General features: G+C 39.4%; 1 protein-coding gene across 2 annotated transcripts in view; it reads right to left on the bottom strand.

The window, feature by feature from the left end:
* tle2b (TLE family member 2, transcriptional corepressor b) overlaps nt 1-19,513 on the bottom strand; it is a 77,691-nt gene that overhangs the window by 36,942 nt on the left and 21,236 nt on the right. For both annotated transcript variants that reach the window (XM_030728183.1, XM_030728184.1), the window contains exon 4: nt 8,235-8,279. In XM_030728183.1, coding sequence (XP_030584043.1) covers nt 8,235-8,279 — 45 coding nt within the window. The remainder of the gene's footprint in view (nt 1-8,234; nt 8,280-19,513) is intronic.

The raw sequence follows: 19,513 nt of genomic DNA, 5'->3' as shown, positions 1-19,513 counted from the left end.
CTTTAACAAGAATTCTGATACACTATGTAAAGTCAGTGCGGAATCTGGCACTCTTACCCATATTGCTCTTTATTGAGTTGAAATGTGTGCTGAAATAATGCCGCTTCTCCTTCCTGCCTAGTTTTTATGACTCTTATCCTGAAGTTCAGGAACCAAACTTCTGAAAGATGACTAGACAATGGCTCATGGAAGCATCTTAGCCATCGCTTTTCTCTGTAATTTTTATAATTTAATAAGTATTTGAGGTTTTAGGTTTGGCTTTCCCAATTCCCAGCTACTAATTTTAAAGCTTTTATCTCATGCTGTTATTATCCTAAATGGTTTAAAATTAGTAACCAGCCAGGGGTTCACTCCAGCTCAAGGACACGCTGACACCTTTCACTAATGGGATGCGCTCCCTCACCACTTGGCCACCTTTTCTGCCTCTTAGCCTGTAAAATTATTACAGGGGATATTTAAAACATATCCAACATTGAAGGAATTTCATAGCAGGGCCACTCGCACGACAGGTATATTGTGCAGATGTTTTTTTTTCCCCCTGGATTACATTTAAAAAAAAAAAAAAAAAAGGAGGAAAGGTGAACTTGCTCATAACATGGTTGCAGTCTACATGGAGGCACACAGGGGAATGCAGAAAAGAAGTAGGAATACTAGGACAAAACAGGTTAAAACATTTAGACTTGAAATTGTACTTTCAGTTGAATATAAATGAGACATTCTGGCGTGCTTAGAAACAGTACTTAGACTAACCTCGATATTTAATGAGTTTGGTGCAGACTTCTTTTTAAAGCAGTTATTAAAGGCCTACAAACGTCGTACTATAAAGATACAATGTGTTGTATTTTTGAGTGTAACTGGAAAGAAAAATAAAGAAAAGATTAGCCTTTTTCTTATTCTGATTTTGTAAATGCATGCGTTCTACCACGAAAGCAACATATTGTATGCACCATTATAAAAATTCAGCTGTGACCCAGCTTTTAACTTCACAGTCTCCTCCAATTTCCTGCTGTTTAATCCCTAATTAACTACCCTTGCTGCCCAGTAGCCTTGTTTCGTAGCATCGTGTTCTATCAGACTGCTTAAATGCAAACAAGTATGTAGTTTCAACTGCAGCTTCCCGACGTCAATAATTTTTCCAGCAAACATCAAACTGGTTAAAATTGTTGTCACGGCTCAATGTTTATCCTTATGTAAAAATCGTGTATTTCAATCAGCCAACCACGCAAGCTTGACTCATAAAGGCTGCTATTTGCTTCCTTAGGATATTGATTTCTAAATAAATCAGGCAGACATTTATACACACCTAAAAGCAGCAATCATTGTACATGCATAATCATAATGAATTAACGAGATCAAGTCTCCCAAATTGGAGTCAAAGGCAGGATTTTCCTGTTTCCAGTGATAAGATTGTGGACTGACTGTTAGGGAGGAGAGCAGCTACATGATGCAACATAAGCTGAGGCCATGTGTGCTTCATCCACTCCTGTTTCCTTTCCAGGTATAATTTAGACACTAATGTGTGAAGTTTATTTTCGTTAGGAAGGAGGTGAAGATACAGAGGCAGTCTAAGATGCCTTCCAGGATTCATCCTGAGGTTGTTTTTTTTTTTTTGCAATGCACTGTCAGATCCCAGTCCAGCCATAGAGAAACACTTACCCAGGCAGTTACTGAAATGCTGCCACAGCCCCTGCAGACCCCCTGGGTCTTCAAGGGGACACTACCCCAGCAAAGAAGCAATGGAGCCAACTGCTGAAATCGCATATTACACTGAAACAGTGAGGATGCACCACTTATGTGTATGTGTCAAATATCAACACTGTACTACAAAACAGAGGAAAATACATGAATGTGTTACCATTTTCAACCCCCAAAATAATTTCAATTAGCAGTTTATAATTGTCAGTGTAAAAGGTGCAGTCTTTTCAGAAGGTAAGGCATTCCTGTGCTCCAGGCACCATTGACCAGCTGTGTCAGAATCACAGGTTTACAGTAAATGTTGTCTACTGTATGCACTTTAGCATACCAGAACACAGTGCATCATAGTTTGATGTGCCTTACGTCACCTAATCTTGTGCCACTTTATATAACAGCTTCTTCAACAATGAAAGAACCCGCACATGTTTTCACTCACTGGCTGATTAGAATGAAGTTGGGTGGAGCTTTGCAGACATTTTGACTCATCACAGTAGGGAAAAGACAGGTAAAATTAATGATGGCTTGGTTCCAGTAAGTCATTATGGTGTACCATCACACAATCACAGGAACTTCTCTAAATATACACCTTTAATTTAATTTTCACATTTCTTTAAATTTGAGTATGTGTCACAAAACTTGATGCATGTACCAATAATAATAAGTTAGGCTTTCCCACCTTAGCAGGAGAAATGTGAATTAACAGTTTACAGTTATATCATCACTTTTATCATATTGACATTCTGACATGAACTCTTGTGTTGACTGGTAGATGAATTTTGCGTGACATTTGTCTGATGCTTATGAAATGGTGGAATATCATGCTACTGCCAGTATTGGTCTTTTTCCATTTGGGTCAGTTCAAATTAAGGATCCAGTCAAATGAAACTTTGATCGACTAAGACTGGGTCTGGCTAGATTGTTCTTTTTACTATTTTAGTAAATATTTGTATTCACATCATCATTACCAAACTGAACTTTCAACCTGTGAAGAATTTTATCTGATATGTAGCAGTAATTCATGTAATGCTCACCGTAGTTATGAATGTTACGGTGCTCTTAAGTACTGTGGTGATTGTCTTTTTGCTACAGCAAAGCAGTGTTGGCTCTCTTATTAACCTCCAGCCTTTCACATTTTCACAGTTTCCCAGACTGCACTGTGCTCCTGTTGGAAACAAGTCTAACACAGCTTCCATTCCACTAACTTACGCTCCTTGTAGAATTAAGCCAGTTTCAATGCAGTCAAAATACATCTCAAGACATGCAGCCCAACATCGCTTCCCTCTGCCAACTACTCTGAGCTCACAGTTTATGGCTGAATTACAGAATCTCTGAATATACAGGCTATAACCACCCAAGCCCCAGAAATTTCAGTGAATACAGAATAACCACAGAGAGCAGTGTAAAGTCCATATAGCTTCCCTCGCGCCTCCCGAGGATACAGCTAGTGTGTGTGTGTATGTAGATGCTATCAGAGGAAAAGAAAGAGGGGGAAGAGAGTGAAAGAAAGAAGTGAAATTTAAAGAAATGTGAAAATTAAATTGAAACAGAAGAGAGACATGGGGGAGGGGGAGGAATCAAAAGAGACTCAAAAGGAAGGGTAGGAAGGCAAGAGATGACTGTTACAGCTCAATTAATGCCAGGACATGAGATGGCCCTGCCACAGATAATGACAGAGCGTGTGCTAGAGAAAGAGAAAGAGAGAGGCAATAGCAGTGATCTCGACAGGATGTTAAGAGGAAGCTGGAGGGGGGTGTGGGGGGGTGGAGAGGAAATAAGAGCAGATACTGTTAAATCTATTCATGATTCATTATTTCGTGCTGCAGCTCAAAGCTTCCCTCCCTTGATGTCTCTCTTTCTCTCTGTCTCCCTGTTTCTGCTCTCTCCCCCTTCTTTCTTTCCTTTTCCCTCCATTGCTTTTTCTTTTCTTGGCTCTCATTTTCATCTCCGTCGCCCCCCCCCCCTCATCTGTTCTATGAGGTCTTTATCTGTCTCTTCTAAGACTCCATCCTTCCTGTTTACCCTCTCCTCTTTCATCCGTTCAATTAATCTCCATCTCCTATTTTCCTTCTCATCCCTGCTCTCACACTTTTTCCAACATTACCTCTCCCTGCCATTTTTTTTAAGTTTCCCCATCTCCCATACTCTGACATTCTTTTTCTATGTGCACTTGCACGTTTATATCTTCAGTCCCCATTTTATAAATGATCTTACTTTTTCAAACTATTCCACTCACTTTTATAGCCCTTCTCCCTTTGTAACATCCTCTACAACCTCTCGTTCTGTGCAATGACTGTGTCCACTTTCTTTTTCTCTCAAAAATTCTTACACACTCTCTTTTTACCATTCCCTTTTTGATGTCATTTTTATAGTAGTTCCCTAATTTTTCATGCTAGACCACTCTCTTTTCCACCGTCTTCTTTTTATTCTATTTCTGTCAATTTAGGCTCCTCTGTTTCCTTTTCTACTTGTGATACTCTGCGTACTCTCTTGCTATCTGCCTCACATTTCTCTCACACTGATTCTCCTACATTTTATCCCATCCCTTTTAACCACCCTTCTTTTTCTTTCTGCACATATGCACCTCTTCTTCCCGCTGCTAAATCATAAATTGTTTCCACCTTTCTTCGCTCTCACATTCTGGATGTTTGTTCTTCTTGTAGCCTTGTTCGCTGGCTCCTGACACCAGACTGCTTCTTCTTCATTACTTTCACTCTTTTTCACCCTCATATGCCCCACTCCAACTCTTTGGTCTCTTTCTGTCATTCCATCTTTTCTTCCCATCTCTCTTTCCACTCTCCTTTAGTCTTTGTCATCCTCCCCACCTATCATCCTCCTCCTCACCCTCCCGTTCCTCCCCCTCCTCTCTCTTCATCTCTCAGAGGTGCAGCCAGCACCAAATCCATTTCTTCTTTTTGGTGACAAAAGCTAACAGTCCAGTTCTGCCAGCCACATTTCTCTCTCTCTCTCTCTCTCCCCCGCTCTGCCTCCCTTTATCGCTGATCCCTTCCTGCTGAGTAATAGTTTCCCTTTTTGTGATTAACAGGCAACTTTCACTGCATTTTGTTTGATGGTTTAACCCAACTAAATTTAAAAAAGGGATAGTGCTAAATGTCAAGGAAAGCAACAACAACTGCATTAAGATGGTTTGCGTCATTTCTTTCAAGTTTTATTTAAATGTTAAATTCCCCAGTTGGACCAACAAAAAGCTGACACATGATTGCAGAATACTATAAACAGTGAACATTAGCAAATGGATTTAGATGTAACACTACTATTTCACTCTAGCATGAAATGCAGTTGTTTCTCTCTATTAATCTAGACTATATATCCATTGTACTTTGAATTATTTCTGTATGAAATAACTGGTCACTTGTGGATATGTTAAATGTTCTTGCATGTCTTTTGGGGCAGCTGTGGCTCTAGGCTTTCAACGAACTGGAGGGTTGATGGTTCAGTCTCCAGTTCTCTCAGTCTGCACATCAAAGTGTCCTTGGGCAAGACATTTAACCCCAAATTGCCCCCAGTGCATCCATTGGAGTTTGACTGTTTGCGTGATAGTTAGCCTTTTATATTATTGCATGGAATAAAGTGCTGTGTGAATGTGGCTGCAGTAAAAAAGCACTTTGAGTGTTCAGTTAAGGGTTTGAAGGGTTTGGTTCACATCTGGGATTCCTAAGCAGAATTTGTACTTTGGAAAAACAGGTAATGTATGAGATGAGACCAAGATGTGGCAGAATAATGAGTTTTAAGGAAGATGTGGGGGCTGGATTTAAATTAGCATGAAGGTGCATCACAAATGTGTTATATATTGTCTGAAATATCATTACTCTATGTATGTATCTGATATGCAGACCCTAGATGTACCAAATCTACAAGAAACTAAGACTCAATCTGATGAAACCTCAGTGAGGTGATGGATAGCTTCCTTTCTGTGTTGCAGTTGCAAATATGGGCAGTCTCACCTACTTCAAACATTAAATGGTTAATAGGTAAACAAGTATAACCGTAGTTTTCAGAAATAATAGTAACTAAGAGTCAATCCACAACAGCATCTTTCCTTGAAATGAAAAAGATACATTGTGTTTCACTCCTTTTGCTCACAATCTAAATTTAGAACAAGTTCTGGTGCAATAGTAGAATGTAATACAGTGTTTGATGAATGCTTTACACAAAGATCTTGACTTAAATTATTACAGCTAATGCAGCTCAATCAATATATATGCCCTGATTGCTCTTAAACTTGTGTTTTCAATCTGTAAAACTTCACCCAGTAGAGGAACTGAAGCACGTATGTACACAGTACTCAGCATTTGGACCCATTGTTTGATGTCTTTGTGCTATAATTGCCTTGATAGCTAAATGACATGATGATTATGAGGTTGAAGTGCAGAGGCTTTCATTTAAAGGCGTTTTAAAGATTATTTCAAACAATGAGCTTCTTTCTGAAAGTCTATAACAAGCAGGTTGAGAGCCCATTGTGAAATGTGAAAATAATAAACCTCTCTTGTCTTGTCTTCCATGACAGTGTCTAAGTCCGTCAGAGAGACAGAGAGAGTTAGCATGAAACAGATAGATGGATAGATATACATAGGGAGAGAGGGAGGCACATGCAGTCACCTTAAAGGAAATGCCTTTAAGGGGGATAATAATGGATAATAATTCTGTCCATCAACACAGTGAAACAGCTTTCCAGTCTTAGCATCTGTCTGCCTGCCTCAACATTTATCTGACTGTCTGCATGTATTTCTATATGCAGTTTAACTGTTGTTCTTTCCTGTAACATGACACAGACAGCAAATTAGCAGCAAGTGGTGGAATTCAAGCAGTCACTGGCTCCTGAGAGCACACACTGCTCATTAGACACATGTCTTCATGCAGGAACACCCAGTCTCAGCAAGGACAAGTGGAAATGTTGCACAATTTACACTGACCTTCCTTTACTGCTTTCTACCTGGTATTCTTTACACTGCTGTAAGAGAATCTGGCGGATGATTTTTACACTCCAATCAGATCACATGCTGCAGATAATGGCTAAACCTTATTGATCTGGTGTCACCTGTCTTCAGTCTGTCAGCACCAGTTCTGTATAACATACATTCATTGCTAAGGTTACCGTTTGCACCAGTCAGCTGTATCTCTCAGCAGTAATTACTTCTTCTTTCATGTGCTCAAATGATTCTTTGTTTTACTTTATAATAACCAAGTAAAACATTAAAACACACAGTCTCTCTCTCTCACTCACACACACACACACACACACACACACACACACACACACACACACACACACACACACACACACACACACACAGGCATTCAGTGGTTATAATTTTGATAAGCACATATTGCACACTGTTGAGACAACTTGCTACTTTAGTGGCCGATTATTAGTCTTCATAAATGAAAGGGGAAACCGGGATCACTGCATCCATGGAGCCTGTCAGTAAGCATAGAGGGAAAATTTTTTTCAAGGCCACTTTTTATTCATTTACTCGTTCAAGCGACAAAGCAGATGTGAGGTTTTGAAATTAAACTCCAAGACAGCCACCGAATTTTGAATTCTTAATTAAGTTATTGAACTTTATTGATGCATATTTCACTCTTTCTATTGTAGCCATTTTGAATCCAGCAGTTGGCTTTTCTCTAACCATGTTGCTGCATTGTGCTACTTAGTGCATTTGTCAACTAACAGTATTTATGTTCTTGTGCTATCACATGCATTATAAATGAAAACCCAACTAAGATATACTGTACATAACCCATCTGCATGGCCTGCAATAGGATCAGGATAGATATATTTACTCGTTACTTTCATTTACAGTTTTAAAGGGCAATCATAGTATTAAGAGAAAAAGATAAATGGATAAAAGGTTGATTTGGGTGGTTAATTAATAGATTGATTGGCAGATCAAACTGATAGTAGGTCAGTTGGGTGCCGCTAAACTCTATGTGTAGCCCCTCTAGGACAAATTCACAAAGTGCACTGGGATAAAACAAAAATATCCAGTATCTTCAGTCAGTGTAGCGTCAATCACTTCACACACACTTAACTGTAGCTTGTTGTCTGCTTTACTACTCTAGGAAACATACGGTGCTTGTGTTTTAACAACTCTGTACTAAGTAGCAGGCAGAGTTCACCGAATGCTTTTGGGAGAAAGGCTAATCTGTTGTGCTGGCTCTCCATCTACATGCACACAAATAAACCAGAATTTGAGCACAAAAAAAAAAAAATGGGAACAAATTAAACAGGATGTGTGAACACACTCCTACACACAAAAAAAATCCTCATTGTAGTTTATTCAACTACAAAGTGCATTTTGAAGCTATTTTTATGGTGGTGTCATGCATTAACCAGTATTACATTACATTAAGCCAATAATTGTCCTACTTGTTCACATACTGTATATGAAGGTCACTTAGGAACAAGAAAATACAGTGTAAACCCATCCGCATAATGCACACAAGCATAACAACCAAAAACGCAGCGACAATCCAACAAGGGGAAGAAATCAGAACATACTACATTCAGTGTTTCTTACCTGTTTGTGCATCTCAATGTTGAGACCGTAGGACATTTCATAGTACTGTGGAGACAAACACAGACACACACACAGAGCTTTGTTAGCATTTTATTCACAGCCTACATTAACATTCATTCTTACACAAAATCTCCCATTGAACAGCTGTTGCTCAGCACAGGCACATATGCTGCTGTTTGTCACTGTGGTTTTAAGGACAGAAAGAAACGAGTGAACGAAAAGATGGAAAAGATGAGGAGCCTGCGGGTTGTACAGCAAGTGTGTGTCTGTATACGTGTAGGCAAGATATTTTTGTCTCAGTGTTATGTGAACATTTGTGTGTTTTGTGTATGCGTCAAGGGTTTTTTTTTTTTTTTTTTTTTTACACAGTTTGACCATTTGTGTCTGTGCACAGTTGCCAAATGAGCATGACGTGATGTGTGTGTGTGTGTGTGTGTGTGTGTTAACTGCATGTTGTTCTCTCTCACGGTTTTGTGTGCATGTTGCTTGGTTTTCATGCACACAAACAGCTATGCGTTGTATCCGAATAATAAGACTCTGTGAAAGCTTACCACTGTGCTCTGTATGTGTCAAAATACTGTACAAGCAAAATATCCAGAGAGATAGTTCATGGCAATGCAAGGTGTAAATGCGCACAAAAACACAATGTAGCTGGACTGCTACAACCTTAGCCAAACCACATCTGAAAGCTGGTATTGTGACCACACAGGTGAGGTGTACATACAGAACTAGTGTGGCCATGAAGGGGGAAAAAAAATCTCCAGAAAAAATTGAATTTCCTACTCCTTCCTGCTTTTTGCCAATGCCACACATAAGCCCTTTCTTAACAGAGAAAAATAAGAGCCCACAAAGCATCACTGCGTCCCTTGCCGTGGGACACAGGAAGTTAAATGCAAATTCCTCCAATCAGATGCCATTATCCAGCTAAGAGCTTAAATGATCAAACTGATTAATGATCCAATCAGCTGACTGTCATTCATTTGCAATATTTTCATTATTAACTTTATACACTAAACATTTTTGGCTGCATTTATTTTGGTTATGAACTGTGGGTCCAATAAAACAAGCAAATCATGAATGCATCATTTCACTGCATTTTGTAGACCAAATGACTTATTATTTAACACTCATTAGCATGATTCTTACCTGTACCCCTATTGTGCATAATGTGCACATATCACATTAAAACAAGCTGTAAAGAGGTCAGTAACACAACACATCTATACAACGCATGTCAGGCTCCAGTCTCAGCGAGCAGGTTTTCTGTTCCTTTTATACGTTTGACACCAGCACAATACCTGAGCCTGTTCTTATTAAATGCCCTGTGCCATCACCACTGCATGTGTTCCCTTCCTAAATATGTGCCTCTCTCTCTCTCTCCTCTGTGTGCGTTTCTGTGTGTATATCAGTAATGTTCTGTAATGGTGTTGGCGGCGAGCGGCATACAGACAGCGAGGATCCGTCACGGTGACAAAGGCATCCTCTGCCGGTGGATGAGCAATGCTCTGACTGATGAGAGTGACACACGGTTCACTCTCTCTCTCCCCTCTCTGTATTCTCTTGCTCATTTTCACTCGATCACTCTTCTCTCTCCATTTATTCCCCGCCTCATTCAGTCCCTCCCTCTCACTCCAATCTCTATCTTTTAAGGGGTTGTCAGTCCATCTTTTCTCTCTCCCCATGCTCCTCTCTACTTATTCCCTTCTTTTTCTTTTTTTTTTCCTCCTAGCTGTCAGATGTTCTTTCACTCTCCATTTCAGTGTATTTTTCTATTTCCTGTCTCATTTTACTGAACTCTGTATCTTTGCCTTTATCTGTCTCTATCCGTGGATTCACCTATCCATCTCAAATTCAAATTACATACACGGCAGATGAAAAAAATATATAAGAATTTTGGATTAAAAAGTAAAGCAAGCACTTTCTGCCTCACTACAGTATATACAATATACAGCATTGCATACAAATATACGAAAATAAAAATAAAGATAAAAAAAAAGGAGGTAGATTTTGAAGAAGCTCAGTAAAGTTTCACTGGTTTTTCCCTCAGGAAGTGACATGCAGTGACATATTTTGCCGCTTCAGTGAGTGTGTCAGTTTCCCCCCCTTATTAAACTTCTGTCTGTGCGCGGGTGAAACTCTCGGTATTTGTAGTCTAGTTTAGAAACAAGTGGCCGCCTATAATCCACCAGACAGTAAGAAGCATTTCCACTTTCAGTTATATGGAAATAAGTCCATGAATTAAACTGTATAGTTTTTACATTTGGGGAAAAGACACCACTGAGCAGACTGATGTTCCTGAGTTAACGTATAAGAAATTGAATGTTTATTGAACCTCCTGACAAATTGAAAAGAAATGAATTCAATATTAATTTGAATATATGAGTTTTAATTTGTATTATATTTGCTACATCTGTTTGTTTTATTGCTTAAAAACATATTGCGCAATTTATTTAGGCTTTGTTCTTTTTTGTTTTGTTTTTTTTTTAATGATGTAAAAGTCTTAAAAACAAATATGATGCACTAGGCATTTAGCAGTTAAAGCATGACCCTAACCTTTAACAATCATCTTTGTGCCCCACCCCGTGACCAAACCTTACGCAGGAGAGCGCGCAATCGCCTCTCTGTGTGCTGCTCCTCTTATTGTCGCCCTCTTGTCCTGTCTTCTCCTTTGTCACCTTCTTCCTCCTGTGCATCCTCTCTCACTCTCAGCTACTAAAGCCGTTTCTGTTTTTTTCTGGCCAATTATCCTTTCTTTCAATTTTCTGACCTTCTTTCCCTCCCCCATTACTCTCTTTTACCCCCCCCCCCCCCCCTTGTTTTATCCATCTGCTGTATCATTTTTGTTTCTGTCCCTTACACTCTCTTAGCCTCCCTTTCCCCCTTTTAGTAATTTCTATCAATCATCCCTCTCCTTTATGTTCTCGCGCCGCTTCATGCTCTCTCGCTCTATTGCCATTTTCTACTTGGCTCCCTTGCTTTGTGTATTTGTTCTCTCTCGTCCTTGTTGAGTGCTATATCTACATTTTCTCCTTTCTCTCCCTCTGTTGAGCTCACCTCTACAGTGCACTTAGTTCTCTATTCTTTACATTTCACTCACAAACTGGCCAAAAAAACAAAAAAAAAAAACCATAAGTCATGTGCACAGAAACAGACACAATCCTGGGATTTTTCACATGTTAAAAAAAAAAAAAAAAGCAAACAAACTTTGCTCCAGTAGAAACACAGCTGAAAGTATGTGAACATAAACATATGCGAGTAGCTCTGTGTGTGTTGATGTCTGCTCTTTCGTCCAGCCCTCTCAACATAAGACATGACATCTCTGTTCTCCCCCAGCCTCTGTCTTCATCTCTCCATCATTACACCTCTCCTCAGCCCTTCCCATCTTTTTGACTCAATTCCTGTCTGTCTCTCCTTATTACTTCTCTCTCCATCTCTGCCATCAGATTCACTACCTATCATTACTCTGCCCCCCCCCCCTTCTCACCTCGCTCACATTTTTTTAATTTAGTGTCTCACTGTTTTTGCCATTACACAAATGGCAGAGTGCTACAATTGGAGCTCCTAGTATTTGAATACAACCTTGCCAGATCACTTCAGCAGCCGACCTTTGCTAGGACACTCCACTCTGGACTAAAAAGAAGCAGCTGACTGTACAGTTGCATGGTATGCAAAAGCTTGGGCACCCATGGGCGAATGACCTACTGTGAAGTGGAAAAAAATAAATACAGCTACAGCAAACAGAGAGAAAAAAAAATGAACCTTTAATCAGAGGGAAAATTCAGAACTTGATTAACTCTCTCACACTTAAAAGTTCAAAATCAAGCTAACTGATGAGATATCAAATCACCCACAGTTAGCAGTTTCCACTGTAACAATAGCAATTAAAGTGAACTGCAGAAACTTAAAGATATGAAAAGACCAGGAAAGGTTACAAATCAAACTGGGCAGAAGCAAAGCCATGTGGCTGCAATGGAACAGCCCAAACTGGAAATTTCTTTAAGCATTAATGTATCTTCCAGGGTTAAATGAGGAATTGTCATAAATATCTTGTGCTCATTAAGAGGTCTTTATGTTTTACCACAGGCCCTATGATAAACAATTTAGTTATGTAGGCTCATCCAATGCATTGTTTTTGTCTTTTATACATGTATAGCTTTTTAATATGTATATTTGATCACTATATTGCATGATACAGAATATCACATTCAGCATTTTTTCTTACTATGGACAATGATTTTTTTTTTTTGACCATGTTTTGGCTTTATGTACATGCATTTATGTGGAGTTGTTTTTGGATCTTTGTTTCATCCACACAGAAACTGTCAAAGTGTCATTATTTGTCTGTTTGCTGTTGCTGATAGATTAATGATTTCTGTCACCTGTGTTCACCACAGGTTAGGCTCAGGTGGTGCTTTAACTAGGGTTACAACCACATGAATATCAGAAACACTGAGAAAAGCTGCAGGCTGAAGTGTATCCATTTCTTTTTGCTACCCTGTAATGCAACTGTGACTGCTGACATCCTCACCAAATATTTTTTTTTTAGCTAACATGAGCCTAGTCCAACAGCAAGATGTGTAATAGCTATGTTGGTCCATGGTGCAAAACTAGTATTTTTATAAGAAAGGCTGTGAAGTTGCTGGGGGGCATATTACAGGGATGACACTCATCACCCCAGCAACCAAGCAAAATGCATGGGTCTATTTTAACCTAAGTCATGATCTTTTCCTAAATTTGGGTTCTTTTGGTTCCCTTTACATTAACCAAAAAGCCTAAAATGTCTTAATTTTAATTGAAACTTGTTAAAATCTTCAAATACAAAGACTACTAGCTGGCTACAAAACGTACAGCAATAAATGGTGCTTTTGACCTTTTGACCTTTGGCTTTTGACCATCCAAACTGCTTAACAGCAGTGATACCTGCTGAGATAAACAGGACTGACAGTTTCTCAGGACTGACTCAGGGTGTAGTCATGCTATGCGATCTGTATACAAGTATATTTGACCCCTCAAATTCCAGTTCATTAAACTAGTGTGACACACAGTTTCCCCACACAGTGACTTGGCCCACTTGAAGAGGTGCAACTTTTGCTTTTTTGATACTTTAAGTGCTTTGTTTGACAGTACTTGCAAATGTTTCTTCCCGTCCCAGCTGCTCAGTATTAGAAAAGACATGAACACATGGATTACCTTTAAGCCTTTTTGGACAATATACAAGGGAAAGAAAAACTCTGCAAGTCTTCTTCCAAGTAGCAAGTAACTATTTAGTAAGTATACCATATAAAAAGAGGTCAATGGTCTATTAGGATTCAAGCCTGCATCAGTATAAAGAAAATAAAACAAGGATTGCCATATAGAAATTGGTACAATTTGAAACCCCAAAAGATAAGAAGCTAAGAGCTGAATGGGACACAAGCCACAAGCTAGTGTCATTTACAACATCGCTGATTTAGAGCGGTGACTTGCTCCAAATATAAATAGGCTCTTTAAACTGGTCCAAAACTTGTCTCAGCCAGGGTTTCCTTTGAAGAGGCACAAAAGAGGAGACTAAAATGTAACAGTTGTCCAGTGGGAGTAGGCCAGACAGTAGTGAAGTGACTATTGTACTCTTTGTGCCATTTCTACAGAACTCTAGAAACAACACCCTATGGGAGTCTGGTCTAATGAAGCAGTTAAAACTTGTGATTAATTTAAAATGAAAATAACTGGCATTTACAGTACAGAATACTATTAATGTTTTGTTTTGATAATACTAAAGATAACCACTTCACAGATATGTTCAAATATAGTCCATAGAACAAAATATGAGAAATTATATCACAATGTGGGATTACTGTGTATGTGCACTCCAGTAGTAACAGATGCACCACAGTCCCCTACAGTAGGTGGGAATAACAGATGTACTATGACTAATAACAGTTCTGTCTGAACAGTTGAAACTGCTGTACTACAGTATGTGTTTTTGTGTTTTGTCTGTTATAGTCTTTTTTTTTAATAAGTTCATCTCCTCTTAACTGCTTGCTCCCCCAACCTCCAATTACACCCACTGATGCCCGCTCTTCTGCCTTATATAATCCCTCTGTTGTGTCACTGCAATCTCATTCAGCACTCGGTGTAAGATCTATAGTCTATGTGGGCTTTGTGTGTGTGTGTGTGTGGGGGGGGGGGGGGGGGGGGGGCACACTGCAAGGCACATGCGCTGGATGAGCATGTGTATTTGTGTATGTGTGTGGCATGTTAAGCCTGGCAGAAGGGCATTAAGCCAACTGGCTGACATCACTTACCAAGAACACCCAGCACTGCCCACCCAGAGAGCAGAGTGCACTGTGGTGTGTTTATTCATAATACACACTGAAGTTTCAATCTGAAGATGATGGGAACTGGAAGGACAAACGGAGAGCTGGGAAAGTGAGATTAATCTACTATCATCTATGTAGATTTCCTATTTTTAGAATAGACTGAAATTGGCATCAGCACACAGCCACAAAGGCATTCACAGTGCTCTTAGATTAAAATTAACCCATTTGACAAATGACAGCTAATGAAAGTGCACTATGTGATGTAGACATTGTTATCGGTGGCCATAACAGCATGAACCTAAATGTGCTATTGTGTGTTCATAAAATGACACGTATACAAAAAAAAAGAAAAAGAAGAAAGAAAAGGTGCAATTCATTAGCAAAAAATAAATAAATAAAAATAAAGTTCATGTTGGTAAAAGGGAAATTGTCATCAACCCCCCAAGGTAATGCGAACAATAATACATAATTATTGTTTACTTACTTTCAGAAGAATAGTTTGGATAATAAACTGCGCTGCTTTGGGTTTGTTTTGGTTTAAAAAAAAAAAACAAAAAAAACAACAACAACAAAAAAATTTGTTCAAATTATAAATACTATAATAATATGTAATTTTCTAACTTGGAATTAAGAGATTGATTTTAGCTACATAATGTGTACAAATGAATGCATGCCGGTCTAAGAGTGCGTGCAGAGTGCCTGAAATCTGCATTCTTTCTAATGGCCAAACATGTCTGATTGTATAGAAGTGTAAGAAGAAAACAGTCAGATCTTCACTCGTTACATCCGGTGTCAAAACTCCAAGGTGACGACAGCCAAATTGCTCAGTCCGAGGCTTCGAGCCAGGATTTCGCTTAACTGTGGCTCCATCCATTCTTTTATATACATACAGACTTTGGTACAGACTGAGTAAATTTAATAATATTCCATGAAAGTGTTTTTTGTGAATGGAAAGGCAGCTTTGCTTCTCGGATATTCGATTGATGTAATACGAAAACTGACCTCTACTGGAATTAAACTGAACTGAGCAGAAATGGATTAACTGACTGGAACAAGTTGTTGGTATTATCTGAATTGAGCACTCAGTTATAAAGTTGTCTGTAAACTTCTACTTTTCTTCAGAAACCAGTTTTTTTCATTTGTAAAACAAAGCAAAATCTTAATGCCTCGTGTAGTTTTTTTTTTTTTTTGGACAAGACTTATGTGCAACTTTTTCCCCTGAAAGAGCTTTTCAAGCATGCAACTGAGGAGAACAAAATGTTTTCAATTGCCAGTGTAGCCAAAAAAGAAACACAAAATACTTGTATACACATGTTGAGTCCACATCTCACTCACTCCATTATCACTCCTTCATTTCTGCTTGCTTTTCGGCTCATTATGTCAGTTCAGCAGGCGGGTTACTTTAGATAAATGAGGTAGCAGTGTAATTCTTGTTTATCTGATCGAACTGTAACATCGCAGTCTTCTGAACACACTTCATATCTAAGCATCTATCTCCTGCTAATAACATATGCACTGCACTGTCATCAGGGCAAAACAGACAAAAAGCATTCCTGCATTTCTCTCAATGAGATGCTCGCTCTCTCTCTCTCTCTCTCTCTCTCTCTCATGTTCTCTGTCCCTTCCTTTCATCCCTCGCTCTTGTGTTTCCCTCCTCCTTTCCACTCTTCCATTCTTCAGGGAGTGTTTGCGCTTTCGTTCTCCCCTCCCTCCACCCCCAATGGTGCTGAGAGAGTGTCAAGACAACAGTGCCAGAGTCTCTCTCCCTCTCTATCTCCTCTATGCATTCTGCAAAGAACACTGGCAGACTTTAAAATGAGCTTTAGGAAGTGGGTCTAATCCAAGGTGATTTATCTAAATGGGACATGTGTGTGTGTGTGTGTGTGTGTGTGTGTGTGTGTGTGTGTGCGCGTGTGTGTGCGTGTGTGTGTGTGTGTGTGTGTGTGTGTGTGTGTGTGTAACTCTACCCTCATGCATGTGTGACTTTACAGCATGTTTGCATTCATACAGTGTGTGTAGCTTACAGGCATGCTTTACTCAAGCATTGTGTGTGTGCGTGTGCGCGCACGCATATAAAAGCCTTAACAAAAAGCATTGTTCATCGATGTCTCTCGGGCGAGCTTGTCTCTTTCATCTGCCCGCCCACGCACATGCACTTAGACACACACACACACCACCAATGTTAAAACATTTATTAGCACGCTGTGCTAACCCACATCGGAGGTTAGGTTAGCAGACTCTGACTTTTCTGTTGTGTCCTGTCAGCGGGTGACGACTAAATCAGTCACAGCCTACATCCAGTTTCACTGCAGCCTCTCTTACAGCCAGTTTCGTCAGAGGGAGAATCAGAACAACAGCCAGATAACTGACCTTGAATTTCAGGGGTTTATATCCATAAACATGTGTAGAGTATGTTCAGCAGCAGAGACTCAGTGTCTCTTTATGAATACTCCTATCTTGTTTGTTTTCTTTGCTCCAGACAGTTCAGACATGTTTAAGATTCTTAAAACAGACTCAATCCTTCCCTACATCTGGCCATGCTTAAATCCCCTGGCCAACTCCCACTTGCGGATGGGGGGGCAACATTTAGCTTAGAACGGAGCAATCCCTGTTCAGATTCTGTCCTGTGCCTTCCTCCTATCATGCATCACTTTTATTTTCACTTCCAACCCATTTTTGTCATTTCTTTTTATCTGACCCCTCCTCCGTTTCCTTTGCTCTAGCATACTCATGTAAAAAAAAAAAAGTGCACTCTTTCTTTTCTGGGTTTCTCTCGCTCTTCTCCCCCTCTCTTTGACAGTGTCCTTGTTCTGGTTTTTTTTTTCCTCTTCCTCTCTCTCTGCCAGTGCCCTTGTGGACTCCCTTTCTCATATTTCTCTTTCATCTAGGTTTTACACATCCCTTTTCTATCTATCTCACTGTCCCCATCTCTCTCTTATTGCTTCTATTCGCCCTCCTTCCTTTTCTCTATGTCCCCCACCACCCCCTTTTCCTAAGCAGTCTGTGACTGTAATGTTGCTGAAGAGAACACAGTGTGTCAGCCTGAATCAGACAGATGAGCTGGGAGTGGAGTAAGAGGCTGAGAGCACTGCATTAATCCACAAACACACACATACACACACACACACACACACACACACACACACACACACACACACGGTCCCTGCCTGAAGGGCTAAACGGACGATGCACATAGAGGCACACATATACATGCGTGCGCACACACACACAAAGCCAGAGAAACCACAAACAAACACATCCTTACAATGTCTGCATGCCAGGCACGAGACAAAACATGAGCTAAAGCATGCAACTGTATAATCCAAGCCTGATAAATGTCATGATACTAAAATAATAGCCCATTAATGTAAGCTTTTCAAGAAATTATGTAAGAAATGAAACACCAGCAGTATTAAACATTACTTATTTACTACTGTGATCAAACATTTTTCTTCCACCTTTTTTTTTTTTTTGGTCCTTTAAAATAAAAAAAAAATTAGTAAAATTATGTTTTAAAGTCTGGATATTAATGTTTCAATGCTAAATCATTTATTAAACTGCAGAAAACATCTGCGGGACTATTAATTTAAAAGTCTTTCAAACAGTTGACATAAAATGACAACAGGAGGTGTAATACTAGGCTACACCCACTAGAGGCAGCTTAACTTAGTTTTGAATTAATGTATCTGTTGATATTTACAGATTTATTGATCAATTTCACAAAGAATAGGTGTGTGACAGCCTGCAGATACAAATTAAAAATTGTCCAAACATCAAACTACCTATATTCAGTATATAATTTAAGTATTTTTAGCATGTAGTAAAACTGTTGTCACTGGTCACTTTATTATTAGTTACTCCTTGCTAATACTGGGTTGGATCCCATTTTGCCTTCAAAACTGTCTTAACTCTTCATGGCATAAATTCATCAAGATGCTGTAAACATTCCTCAGATTTTGGTCCATAGTCTCATGATGGCATCACAGTTGCTGGAGATTTGTCAGCTGCACATCCACACTGGGAATCTCCTGTTCCACAACATCCCAAAGGTGCTCTATTGGATTGAGATCTGGTGGCTGTGGTGCATATTTGTGTACAGTGAACTCTCTGACATGTTTAAGAAACCAGTTTGAGATGATTTGAGCTTTGTGACATCGAGTGTCATCCTGCTGGAAGCAGCTATCAGAAGATGGGTACACTGTGGTCAGCAGCAATATTAGGTAAGCTGTGGCATTTAAACAATCCTCAGTGTACCAATGTAGATATCACCACACCATTACACCACCAGCCTGAACTGTTGATATGGGTCCATGCTTTCCCACTGTTCACACCAATTCCGACCCCATCATTCGAATGTTGCAGGAAAAAAAAATAAATAAATAAATAATAAATCAAGACTCATCAGACCAGACAACAATTTTCCAATCTTATATCTTAAATTTTGATGAGCCTGTGTGAATTGCAGCTTTAGATGCAACAAGGGGTTATTTGAGTTACTGTTGCCTTCCTCTCAGCCTGAAGCCATTCTCACTCTCAACAAGGACTTTTGAACTGCTGTTCACAGGATATTTTTTTCCCCCTCTTTTTCAGACCATTCTCTGTAATCTCTAGAGATGGTTGTGTGGGAAATCCCAGCAGATCACCACGCAACGTTCAAAGTCACTTAAATCACCTCTCTCCTCGATTTGGATGCTCAAGTCATACTTCAACAGGTTGTCTTGACCATGTCTACATGCATAAATGCACTGATTTATTATTGACTGATAAGATATTTGCATTAATCAGTTGTACCTAATAAAATGCCCAGTGAGTGTATGTCATACAAGTAGCACTGCTTGTTCATTCTGATTATTAGGCTTCTTGATTTATGATACTAATGATTTGGCTTGCTATCATGAGCCTTCATTTGCTGTTTGATACTTTAGGCACTGTGAATTTTGAATTTGTTAAAATCATCACATTATTATGTCTCAACGGTAG

The sequence above is a fragment of the Archocentrus centrarchus genome, chromosome 4 (assembly GCF_007364275.1).
Source record: "Archocentrus centrarchus isolate MPI-CPG fArcCen1 chromosome 4, fArcCen1, whole genome shotgun sequence".
Lineage (NCBI taxonomy): Eukaryota > Metazoa > Chordata > Actinopteri > Cichliformes > Cichlidae > Archocentrus > Archocentrus centrarchus.
The sequence above is the reverse complement of the archived record's forward strand: the minus strand, read 5'-3'. Positions and strand labels throughout refer to the sequence as shown.